This window comes from Aythya ferina, assembly GCF_964211825.1.
Source record: "Aythya ferina genome assembly, chromosome: 33".
Taxonomy (NCBI): domain Eukaryota; kingdom Metazoa; phylum Chordata; class Aves; order Anseriformes; family Anatidae; genus Aythya; species Aythya ferina.
The window spans coordinates 720,060-732,376 of record NC_140330.1 but is presented as its reverse complement, the minus strand read 5'-3'; the positions used below and the strand labels follow the sequence as shown (position 1 = coordinate 732,376).

Sequence of the window (12,317 nt, the reverse complement as noted above, 5' to 3'; positions counted from 1 at the left end):
GGGGCACAGGGATCCTATAGGGCACCCCATGGGCAGGGCAATGGAGGGGGGGGCACGGAGCTGGTGGGGGGCACCCATTTTGGGGAGGGGGTGGCACAGATTTTTTTTGGGGGGGTCACGCATTTATTTTTTTTTGGGGGGGGGGCACTCACAGGCAGGCGGTGCGGCCGTTGGGGTGCAGCACGCATTGCCCCCCGTTCTCGCAGGGGTTCGTCCCCTCCGGGCATGGCAGCACTGGATGGGGGGGGGGGTCAGCCCCATAACCCCCCCCCCCCATGTAGCCCCCTGCCCCATAAATCCCAGCGCCCCAAACAGCCCCCCCCAAAGCGGCCCCACAGATCCTTCCTTGCCCCGTGCCCCCCCCAGCCCCATTCCTGCCGCCCCCCCCCCCCATCCAAATGAGCCCCCCCCGGGGGTTAGGAAATGGGGGGGGGGGGGGGGGCAGCGGGTGCCTCTGTCCCCACCCTGACCCCACCAGCACCCTGGGGTGCCCCCTTGGGGAGTTGGGGGGGGGTGAAGAGGGGGAGGGGTGGGCTGAGCGTGGCTGCACTGCACGCACACGGTGCACACGCACTGCACACGCACTGCACACGCACTGCACGGATGTGTTGCACGCACACTGCACACACACGGTGCACACGCACTGCACGGACACGGTGCACACTCACTGCACGTGCACTGCATGCACATGGTGCACACTCACTGCATGCACGTTGCACACACGCTGCATGTAGACGGCATGCACACTGCACCCGCACTGCGTGCACATTGCACACACGGTGCACGGACATCGTGTGCACACTGCAGGCACTTTGCACGTGTGCTACACGCAGATTGCACGGACATTGCACACTCACTGCATGCTCACTGCACGGACACTGCATGCACATTGCATGCTCACCATGCATAGATTGCACGCTCACTGCATGCACATTGTGCACGCGCTGCCTGCAGATTGCATGCTCAGTGCACGCACGTTGCACACTCACTGCCTGCACACCGCACGCTCACTGCACACACGTTGTACACACACTGCATGCAGTTTGCACGCTCACTGCACGCATGTTGCACCCTCACTGCCTGCACACCACATGCTCATTGCACACACGTTGTACACGCATTGCATGCAGATTGCACGCTCACTGCATGCACATTGTACATGCACCACATGCAAATTGCACGCTCACTGCACGCACGTTGCACACTCACTGCCTGCACGTTGCACACTCACTGCCTGCACGTTGTACACACACTGAACACATGTTGCACACTCACTGCCTGCACACCACATGCTCCCTTCTTGCACACTGCATGCTCACTGCACGCACGTTGCACGCTCACTGCACACGCGCGTTGCACGCTCACTGCCCCCGTGCACAGCGCAGCTGCAGCACACTGCACACCCACTGCACCCCTGCACTGCACGCAGCTTGCACGCGCGTGTGCACTGCACCCCTGCATGCGCGCACTGCCCAGGGGCACCGCACCCCAAAATCACTGTTCCCCCCCCCAAATCGCTGCCCTCCTCCCCCAAATCGCCGCCCAACCCCCAAACCCGGCTCCCCCCAACCCCCCCGAATGCATCTGAAGCCCGGGACCCCTCCCCATCACCGCGCCCCCCCCCCCAAACCCCTTCCCCCTCAAATCGCTGCGCCCCCCCCCTCAAACCCCAGCTCTCCCCCCCCCGGTCACTGCACGTCCCCCCCCCCCCCCAAATCACTGCCCCGTTCCCACGCTCCGCCCCCCCCCGGCCCGGCCCCGCGTTCCCACGGTCCCGCTGCGCCCCCCCCGCTCCCCCCCCCCACCGCGTTCCCACGGTCCCGGTTCCCCCCTCCCTCCCCCCTCAGTCCCGGTCCGGTTCCCCCCCCCCCCCCCAACAATCCCGCGCCCCCTCCCCCGCCCCGGTGCCCCCAGCCCCGCCCCTCCCCCTCCGTTCCCACGGTCCCGGCCGGGCCCCCCCCGCGCGGTCCCGAGGCCCGGGACTGGCCCCCCCCGCTTCTCCCCCCCCCCAATTAACCCGGTTGGGTCCGGGTCTCTCCGGTGCCCCCCCCCAGCTCCAACCCCGGCCTCTCTCCAAACTTTTCCGCGCCGCCCGCGGAAACTTTTCGCCCCCCCCGCTCCCCCCAACATCCCCCCCTCGGGGTCCAACCGGGCCGATCCGGGCCAGCTCCGTGTTCCCCCCCCCCCCCTTCCCTCTTTTGTCCCGGTTCGGCCCGATCCTTTCGGTGGCGGAGCAGCAAAAGGGGGCTTCCCCCCCCACCCCCCCCTCCGCTTTTTGGCCCGGTTCGGCCCGGTTTGACCCCGTTTCACCCCGTTTGTCCCAGTTTGACCCCGTTCGGCCCAGTTCGGCCCGGTTCGGCTCGATGCGGTGGGTCCCGGAGCCTCCCCCGCCGCTCCCCCCCCCCCTTGGCACGCTTCAGCCCGGTTCGGCCCCGCTCCGCTCCCCCCCCCTCCACCCCCCCCCCCCTTCGCCCCCTACCCTTTTTAGCCCGGTTCGGCCCCGTTCAGCCCGGTTCGGCCCCGCTCACCTGCGGCCGCCCCGAGGTGCAGCAGCAGCAGCAGCACCAGGCTCGGGGGCCCCCCCGGAGCCCGGCCCATGGCGCCCCCCCCCCGTTACCGAGCCATGGAGGGAGGGGGCCCGCTTGGGCCCGGTTCGGCTCGGCTCGGCCCGGTCCCGTTCCGCGGCTCCGCGCCGGCCCCGGGAAACTTCGCAGCGGCTCCCGCCCCCCCCCCGCCCCCCCTTTCCCAAAATAAGCCCCGCCCCCCCGGGGAGGAGCCACACGGGGTCTTTTTTTTTTTTTTTTTGGGGTGTGGGGGGGCGAAACCGTGCGGGGCTGACCCGGGACAAAACCGGGCCCGACCCCCCCCCGCCAACCCCGAAAAAAAAAAACCCGCCCCCCCCCACCATTGGGTCCCCCACCCCCACAAGGCGGGGATTGGGATTGGGAGGGGGAGGGGGGGGTGAAAGGTGGGGGGGGGGGCTGTTGGGGGAGGGGGTGCGGGAGGGATGGGGGAGGGGCATGCAGCTGTTCCCCACTCCCCCCCCAGTGCCCCCCCCCCGCCCTGATGTTTGCAGCAGCTGCAGGGCCCGGGGCCAGCGAGGGGCCCCGAGAGGGGGGCGCAGGATGGGCACGGAGCCCCCCCCCACCTCAAGGGACCCCCCACCCCTAAGGGGCCCTCTCCCACCAAGGGACCCCCTCCCACCATGGCGTATCCCCCCCCCCAGCAGGGAGACCCCCCCCCCATCCCAAACCCCTAATGGGACACCCCCCCACAGCGGGGAACCCCCCCCCCCCCGGTAATGAGAATTCCCCCCCCGCCATGGGACACCCCCCCCGTTATGAGAATCACCCCCCCAAGTGGTCACCCCCCCCGCCAACGTTGTCCCCCCCCGAAATTCATTTTTTGCCCCAAAAGCTGCCCGGGCACATTCCAGCGCGGGGCCAGGCTGGCATTGTCACCCAGGGGTGCCATTGTCACGGGGGGGGGGGGCACCTGGCACCCCTGGGTGGGGGCTGGCGCTGCCACCCGCGGCTGGCATCGGCCCCTGGGGCTGGCATTGGCACCCATGGGTGCTGCGGGTGCCAGGAGGGCGCAGCGTGGGTGCAGCGTGGGGTCCCCATGTGTGCCCCCCCCCCCCCCAAGCAGCCCCCAGCCACTGGCGTCACCGCACTTTTATTTAGGGCACTTGGGGACAGAAGGCACCAGATGTGGGGGTCCCCATCCAGATGTGGGGGTCCCCACCAGGATGTCAAGGTACCCATCCAGACACTGGGGTCCCCATGAGGACCCTAAGGCCCCCATCCAGATATTGGGGTCCCCACCCAGCCGCTGGGTCCCCATGAAGACCCCGGTGTCCCCATGCAGATGCTGGGGTCACCACCCAGACACTGGGGTCCCTTATCCAAATGTTGGGGTCACCACCCAGCCATCGGTGTCCCCACAAGGACCCCAGTACCCCCACCCAGACATTGGGCCCCCCAGAAGGACCCCAGTGCCCCCCCCAGCCATCGGTGTCCCCACAAGGACCCCAGTACCCCCACCCAGACCTCCCCCATACCCCCACGGGCAGCACCCAGCTCCTCTCTCCCACCGGAGGAGCACCCTAGGGTGCCATCCCCGGGGCTGGGGTGCACACAGGGCGCAGCAGGGGGGTCCCCGCTCACTCCGTCCCCCGCAGAAAGTCCCAGAGGAGGCGGTTGACGGTGTCGGGCTGGTCCTCGGGCAACCAGTGGCCGGCGTTGGGGACGAGGTGCAGGCGGGCGGTGGGTGCCATGCGGTGGCGCAGGCAGGGCGCGAGGCGGGCGTCCAGGAAGGCGTCGTGGGCGCCCCAAAGCAGCAGCACCGGGCAGGGCGGGCGCTCGCGGGGCACCGGGGCGTCCCTGTGGGGTGGTGGTGGGGGTCGATGGGTTAGGGAAGGGGAGAGGTGAGGCTGGGGGTGGCCGGGGGGGGGGGAATGGGGGAGTGGGACGGTGGGAGCACCCGAAATGGGAGGATCCTGATGGGAGCACCTGGATGGGAGCACCCGAAATGGGAGGATCCCAATGGGAGCACCTGGATGGGAGCACCCAAAATGGGAGCACTCAGAATGGGAGCATCCCAATGGGAGCACTGGGATGGGAGCACCCAAAATGGGAGCACCCGAAATGGGAGCACCCGAAATGGGAGCACCCGAAATGGGAGCATCCCAATGGGAGCACCCAAAATGGGAAGATCCCAATGGGAGCACCTAAATGGGAGCACCCAAAATGGGAGGATCCCGATGGGAGCACCTGGATGGGAGTACCCAAAATGGGAGCATCCGAAATGGGGAGATCCCAATGGAAGCATCTTGACAGGAGCACCCAAAATGGGAGGATCCTGATGGGAGCACTTCAATGGGAGCACCCAAAACAGGAGCATCCAGACCAGGAGAACCCCAAATGGGAGCACCCAAAATGGGAATACCCAAAAGGGGAGCACCCAGAATGGGGTCACCCAGAAGGGGGGCATCCAGATGAGGAGCGTCCCAATGGGAGCACCCAAAACGGGAGCACCCAGACCAGCAGAACCCAAAGGAAGAGCCCTCAAAGAAAGAGCACTCAAAAAAAAAAACAAACCAAACAACTCCCAAAAAAAAGAGCACCCAAAGAGGAACGACCCGAGCCAGCAGCACCCCAAAGTGAGAGCGCCCCGGGGGGCTGCCACCTACCCGAACATGTTGCGGTAGTAGTTGATGGGGGGCGTGAGCCCCCCGGGCTGTGAGAGGCTGTAGAGGTAGGCTTCAAGCTCAGGCTCCGTCAGCCGCCGCGCTGGGTTCTGGATGCCCGTCCGAGGCCCCGTCAGGGTGGTCTTCAGGAGCTGCGGGGCCACCAGAGGGGTCTGGATGCGGCCCCCAGCCCCAAATCGGGGAGAGGGGACCCCCCACTCCCCACCCTCGGCTTTGTTCCCGGTCCTCAAGGGGGGGGACGGGGTGGGGATGGGGACCCACCTCGAAGTCAGCCATGGAGAGGAGCAGCTCGGGCAGCAGGGGCAGCTGGAAGAGGAAGATGTAGCTGGAGCGGAGGAGCTGCGATGGGTGCCAGGCGCTGAACCCTGCGGTGCCGGGAGAGGAGAGGAGCAGCGGCGTCAGCGGCACGGGGCGGGGAACGACGTCTGGGGGCAGGGCTGCGGGGGGGGGCACCCAAGGGCATGGCAATGGGAGGTGGCACCCAATGGCACGGCAACAGGAGATGGCACCCAATGGTCCACAGGAGGTGGCACCCAATGGTGTGGCCACAGGAGATGGCACCCAATGGCATGGCCATGGGAGATGGCACCCAATGGTTTGGTCACAGGAGGTGGCACCCAATGGCACAGCAATGGGTGGTGGCACCCAAGGGCATGGCAATAGGAGGTGGCACCCAATGGTTTGGCCACAGGAGATGATGGCACCCAATGGCGTGGCCATAGGAGATGGCACCCAACAGCATGCCAATGGGAGGTGGCACCCAAGGGCATGGTCATGGGAGGTGGCACCCAACGGCACAGCAGTGCAAGGTGGCACACAATAACATGACCATAGGAGGTGGCACTTAGTGACGTGGCCACAGGAGATGGCACCCAATGGCACAGCTCTCACGGCACAGCCATACGGTGGCACCCAAGGGCCCACCACGGCCACCAGAGGTGCCACCCACTGTCCCGAGCCAGCTGCCACCCCTTACTGGCGAAGACGGCGCGGTGACTCGCGTCGATGATCACCAACTTCTCCACCAGGTCGGGGTGGCCGGCGGCCAGCTCCCAGGCCAAGACGCCGCCCCAGTCGTGCCCCACCAGGATGCACTTGGGGTGCCCGGCGGTGGCACCCGCGTGGCCCTCGGGTGTCCCCAGCACCTCGATGACCTCGCGGACGTCCTCGAGGAGGACCTCGGGCCGGTAGCTCTCCTTGCCCGGTGGCTTCTCGGATGCTCCGCAGCCCCGCAGGTCCAGGGCCACCACCCGGTACCGGGTGCTGAACTCCAGCAGCTGGTGACGCCAGCAGAACCTGGGGGGGGGACACAGTCACCCCCCACGCCGGGTGTCACCTCTCTCCCCCCCCCCCAAGTCCCCGTCACCCACCAGTTTTGGGGGAAGCCGTGCAGCAGCAGCATCAAGGGGGCCGTGGGGGGACCCCGGGCGACGTAGTGGAGCCGCAGCCCTGAATTCTGGGGGGAGGAGGTGGGGGGGTCAATGGGGGAGCCCCCATCCCAAAAGTTGGGCCCCTCCCAGCACCCTTAAGACCCACCCCCAGGAACCCCAAACCCCCCAAACACCCCTCCAGGGCCCCTCCTGGGATCCCCAAGACCCCCTCAGCCCCCCCAGAACCCTTCCAAAGCCCCTCCCTGCACCCTCAAGACCCCCCCAGGAACCCCAAACCCCCCAAGACCCCTCACCAGGGCCCTTCTCGGGACCACCAAGACCCCCTCAGCCCCCCCAGAACCCCTCCAAGGCCCCTCCGAGCACCCTCAAGACCCCCCCAGGAACCCCAAACCCCCCCAGAACCCCTCCAGGGCCCCTCCCAACCCCTTCAAGACTCCCCCCAGGAACCCCAAACCCCCCAAGACCCCACTCCAGAACCCCTCAAGACCCCCGATCCCCCCCCCCAACCTTGAGCCGCAGGTGCCCGTGCTCCCCGTAGGTGCCATCCGCCAGCCCCGGGGGGGGCTCTGTCCGCACCCGCCACCGCAGGGCCCTCCGGGGCCCCCGCCGCAGGAGCACCCCCAGACCCCAGATCCCGTAGACGACCCCGGCCGCTGCCACCGCCGCCGCCACCGCCAGCCGGGCCACCAAGCGCTGCAGGGCCAGCAGCGCCCGCGTGGGTGCCAGCAGCGCCGTGCAGAGGGACAGGAGCATGGCAGGGCCGATGTCACCACCGCTGTCACCTAGGGCAGGGAGTGGCACCTGTGGGGGTGGACCGGTAGCAGGGGGGATTTGTCACCTGGGTGGGGTTGTCACATCCGGTCCCCAGGTGGCTTTGGCACCCAGGGTGGCCCCGCAGTCAGGTGTCCCCATCCCCGGGTGGCCCTTGTCACACCGGGGTGTCCCAGCACCAGGGTGTCCCCGTGTCTGCGGGTGGCTTTGTCCCTATGGTGGCCCTGTCCCCAACGTGTCCCATCCCAGGGTGGCCCCGTCCCCAGGATGTCCTCACAGCAGGGTGGCTCCACATCCCCAGGGTGTCCCTGTCCCAAGGTGGCCTTGTCACTATGGTGTCCCCAGGCCAAGGGTGGCCTTGTCACTGGGGTGTCCCCATCCCCAGGTGGCCTTGTCCCCAGGTTGTTCCACCCCGGGGTGTCCCTGTCACCAGGGTGTCCCATCCCAGGGTGGCCTTGTCACTGGTGTGTCCCCATGCCGGGGGGGGTTTTGTCACCACCATGTCCCAGCCCTTGTCCCCACATCCCAAGCTGGGCTGTCCCCCCCCTTGGTGTCCCCCCCCCGGGGTTTCCCCACCTGGGGTGTCCCCGGGTCCCCCCCCCATGGGTGTCTCCCCCCCCGGGCTGTCCCCCCCCCTTGGTGTCCCCCTCCTGGGGCGTCCCCACCTGGGGTGTCCCCGGGTGTCCCCCCCTTGGTGTCCCCGCCCCTTGGTGTCCCCTCCCCCAGGGGTGTCCCCCCCTCGGGGTGTCCCCACCTGGGGTGTCCCCCCCCAGTGGGTGTCTCCCCCCCCCGGGTGTCCCCCCCCCTTGGTGTCCCCACCTGGGTGTCCCCTCCCGGGGTGTCCCCGCGGTGTCACCTCGCCGGGCTCGCCCCTGCCCCCAGGGCGGCCCCCCGGCCCCGTGCTGTCGCTGTCGCGGGGCTGTCGCGACACCAGGGGGGTCGGTGGGGGGTGGGGGGGGGTCGGGGAGCCCCGTCCCGACCTTCTCGCGCCACCTCCGCCCGCCCGAGCTCGGCCGCGCCCGGCCCCGCCCCCCCCGGCTGCTGATTGGCCCCCGCCGAGCGCGGGGGAGGACGGGGGCGGGGCTTCGGGGAAGGCAGCCAATAGGAGCGCGGGGGGAAGGGAGGGGGCGGGGGCAGAGGTCACGTGGGGGAGGGGCGGGGGAGGGGCGGGGGAGGGGAGGGGGGAGGGGGGAAGGGGGACACGGGGCGGGGGGGGACACAATGGGACAGGGACAGAATGGGACGGGGGGGACAATGGGACACGAGGACAATGGGACAGGGACATGGGGGGGCAATGGGGGATGGGGACAGGGGGCGGGGGGATGGGGGGACAGGGGACATGGGGGCAATGGGACACGGGGGCAGGGGGACACTGGGACAAGTGGACATGGGGACATGGGGATTGGGGGACAGGGGGACACTGGGAGATGGGGACAGGGGGATGGGGACATGGGGGCAATGGGACATGGGGACAGGGACATGGGGACACTGGGAGATGGGGACAGGAGGACACAGCAACACGGGGGTGGGGGCCATGGGGACACGGTGACACCGGGACGTGGGGACATTGGGCCACGGGGACATGGCCAGGGGACACGGAGCCACTGGGATGTGGGGACAGGGGGACACGGCCAGGGGACAGAGGGACATGGGGACAATGGGGCAGGGGGACATGGGGACAGGGGGACAAGGGGATGGGGACATGGGGATGGAGGGACAGGGGGACGGGGACATGGGGACAGGGGGACATGGGGACAGCTCCTGCTGCGCCCATGGGAGGGGCCCCATTGGGCAGGGGTGGGCGCAGGGACCCCGGGTGTGGGCACAGCCCCTGCAGCTTTTTACCCATTTTCACCCTTTTTTTCCCCAGAACGTGTGGGATTCCAAGGGACATGACAGTATGGGGGTGACACCTGCAGCTGGTGTGCGGGATCGGGGGACTAAACCCACCTTTTGTCCAAAACCGGGGAAATTCACCCCAAAACCGTGAAAATTCACTGTGAACTGGGGAAATTGACCCCAACAACGAGGAAATTGACCACAAAACCAGGGAAATTGACCCCAAAACCAGTGAAATTCACCCCAACAACAGGGAAATCCACCACAAAACAAGGGAATTTCACCCAAAAACGGGGAAATTCACCCCATATGTGGGGAAAATCACCCTAAACTGAGGAAATCCACTCCAAAACTGGAGAAATTCACCCCCAAATGGAGAAATTAATCCAAAACAATGGAAATTCACCCTAAAACTGGGGAATTTCAACCCCAAACCAAGGAGACTCACCCCAAAAATGGGGAATTTCACACAAAAACAAGTATATTCACCCCAAAATTGGGGAAATTAACCCCAAAACCGGGTAAATTCACCCCAAACCAGGGAAACTCACCCCAAAGCTGGGGAAATTCACTCCAAAACCAGCTAAATTCATCCCTAAACCGGGAAAATTCACTGCAAACCTGGCAAATTAACCCCAAACTGTGAAAAACTATCCTCAAACTTGCGAAAATCATCCCTAAACTAGGGGAATTCACCCTCAAACTGGGGAAATTAATCCAAAAAAATGGGTAAATTCATGCCAAACTTGGTAAATTTAGCCCCAAACTGGGGAAATTCATGCCCGAACTGGGAAAATTCACCCCCAAACCAGGAAAATTCACCCTAGAACCGGGTAAATTCATCCATGAACTGGGTAAATTAATGCACAAACTGGGTAATTTCACCCCTAAACAGGGCAAATTAACCTAAAAATGGGTAAATTTACCCCTAAACCAGGGAAACTCACCCCCAACCACGGTAAATTCACCCCCAAGCCAGGGAAATTCACCCTAGAACCAGGCAAATTCACCCCTAAACTGGGTAAACTGACCTGAAACCAGGTAAATTTACCCCCAGACCAGGGAAATTCACCCCCAAATTGGGGAAATCCACCCCAAACCCAGAGAAATTCACCCCCAACTATGGAAAATTCACCCCAAAAGCAGGAAAATTCACCCCAGAACGATCTCGGGAGGCTCCCGGGAAGGGGTCCCACGGGGAGGGGGGGGACACAGGGACGGACGGACGGACGGACGGGCGCGGGGCGTTTTAAAAAAAAAAAAGAGATGCGTTTATTCCATGATCGGTACAGACCAGATGCATATTCACTGTAGGAAATAAAACCATCGAGTTACTCCAGAGCTCGCCCAATACTGACGCGCCAGGATTGTACTGTATAGTGGGTATTTATGGCACATAACGTCGAACAGTTCGAAGAATAAAATTAAATCGAAGAACGCGCGCCGCCGCCCGCGGGGGGGGGGGAAGCCCCCAATGCCCGCGGTGGCAGCCGGTATAAAAACCTTTTTTTTTTTTTTTTTTTCTCAACTTTTTCCTTTTTCTTCTTTTTTTTTCCATCGCGTTTTTTATTTTTTTGTTCGTTTTAAACATCTTTTTTTTTTTTTTTTTTAATGACGCTTTAAAAAAAAAAAATAATAATAACAAACCAAAAAACCAAAAGACCGCGGCTTTCTGGTTCTTACAGTTAAAAATATAGACTAAAAGTTTGAAACTGAGCAAAATAGAAGCAGTGTGTTCTTTACACCGAATTTGGTGGGGCTCACCAAAAAACCTCAAACAAATATATGCCAACTATATTCACTATACAATACAGCCACAAACACTAGTGGCAGGGTGGTGACGTCCCCCGCTGCCGCTGTTTTTTTGTTTTTTTTTTTTTGTTTTTTCCCCGCTCCACCCCGCGATGCAGAGGGACGAATGACACCCGGTGAAGAGTTGGAGCAGTGCCGAATTTTCTGGAGGAAGGAAAAATTAAAAAGGGGGTGGTGGCGGCGGTGGTGGTGGTGGCAGAGTGTGGGGGGGGGGTGGTTTAGGAGGGGAAATAAATGAACGAAAAGACTGAAAGAATCTGACTTTGGTTGGTAGTCTAGCTCCGGTTCCCGGAGCGCCGCACGCGCGCGCTCGCCGCGGTTCCCTTTTTTCGCGAGCGGGCGCGGAGGGGGAGGACGGCGGCACCGGGAGCGCTGGCTCACGAAGGAGAAGGGGGGAGAAAGAGAGAGAGAAAACCCCCCCCTGTACCCCCTCAACCCCGGCACTGCTCGCTCGTGGACGTTCGGCAAGTCGAGGAGGACCCTGGCGTCTAGAAAAAGGGGTGAGGAAGATGAAGTCCTGGGATATACGGCGAATACGTTTGGCATAGAGGATGTCGAGCGACGACGGGGGGCGCACGCACCCGGTGCCGGCGGCGATGCCCTGGGATGGCCCCCCCCCCAACAACAGGCTTCGCGCAGAGGGGGGGGGGCGGTGGTCTTCGTCGGTTTTTCGGGGAGGGGGGGGCGGATGGCGGGCTGTAAGGCAGACCCTGCTGATCCTCCGGAGGCCGCGTTGAAAGAGCCGCGACGGGCGAGCATGCAGGGGGCCGCGGGCGCGCGCGCTCCCCTCCCAGCCGCCGGTAACACTATGGAGAGTTCAAAGGTTTTTTGTTGTTGTTTTGTTTTGTTTTTTTTTTGCCGGGGGGGGTGGGGGTGGTTGGTGTTTCGAAAGAGTCAGGAGGAGGAAAACGAGGCGCTATTAGAAAAGGTTCTCTTCGAATATTGCCAACAAGTCGCTCTGGAAATTCATGTCGATAGTAGCTGCCATCTGCGGGGAGAGGAGGAAGGGGGCGTCAAGGGGGTGCCAAGGACGTCATGGTGGCATTGGGGGCATCAAGGTGGCACCAAGGGAGTCAAGGTGGCATTAGGGGCATCGGGGTGGCACTGGGGGCATCAAGGACATCATGGTGGCATTGGGGGCATCAAGGTGGCACCAAGGGAGTCAAGGTGGCATTAGGGGCATCGGGGTGGCATTGGGGGCATCAAGGACATCATGGTGGCATTAAAGGCATCAGGGTGGCACAGGGGGCATCTGAGTGGCACCAGGGACATCAAGGTTGCACCAAGAGAGTCAA

The 12,317-nt window shown here is 64.1% G+C and overlaps 3 protein-coding genes across 12 annotated transcripts in view; all 3 read right to left on the bottom strand.

Moving 5' to 3' along the window:
• The window catches only part of NOTCH3 (notch receptor 3), a 36,271-nt gene extending 33,575 nt beyond the window's left edge, over window positions 1-2,696 (bottom strand). The window contains exons 1-2 of the mRNA XM_084501630.1: window positions 2,529-2,696; window positions 153-234 (exon numbers count right to left, since the gene is read on the bottom strand). Of these exons, the coding sequence (XP_084357756.1) occupies window positions 153-234; window positions 2,529-2,598 (152 nt within the window). The 5' untranslated portion in view covers window positions 2,599-2,696. The remainder of the gene's footprint in view (window positions 1-152; window positions 235-2,528) is intronic.
• A 1,341-nt stretch (window positions 2,697-4,037) lies between these two features.
• On the bottom strand, window positions 4,038-7,512 carry LOC311425660 (epoxide hydrolase 3-like; the record flags this gene model as incomplete). Its single annotated transcript, XM_084501603.1, has 7 exons — window positions 4,038-4,382; window positions 5,192-5,340; window positions 5,471-5,574; window positions 6,186-6,505; window positions 6,580-6,665; window positions 7,108-7,401; window positions 7,456-7,512. The coding sequence occupies 7 exons, from the start codon at window positions 7,510-7,512 to the stop codon at window positions 4,163-4,165; spliced, it is 1,230 nt and encodes a 409-aa protein (XP_084357729.1). The 3' UTR covers window positions 4,038-4,162.
• Window positions 7,513-10,457: 2,945 nt separating this feature from the next.
• BRD4 (bromodomain containing 4) overlaps window positions 10,458-12,317 on the bottom strand; it is a 61,736-nt gene continuing 59,876 nt past the window's right edge. For all 10 annotated transcript variants that reach the window (XM_084501785.1, XM_084501779.1, XM_084501784.1 and 7 more), the window contains one exon: window positions 10,458-12,010. In XM_084501785.1, the coding sequence (XP_084357911.1) occupies window positions 11,942-12,010 (69 nt within the window). In that variant the 3' untranslated portion in view covers window positions 10,458-11,941. The remainder of the gene's footprint in view (window positions 12,011-12,317) is intronic.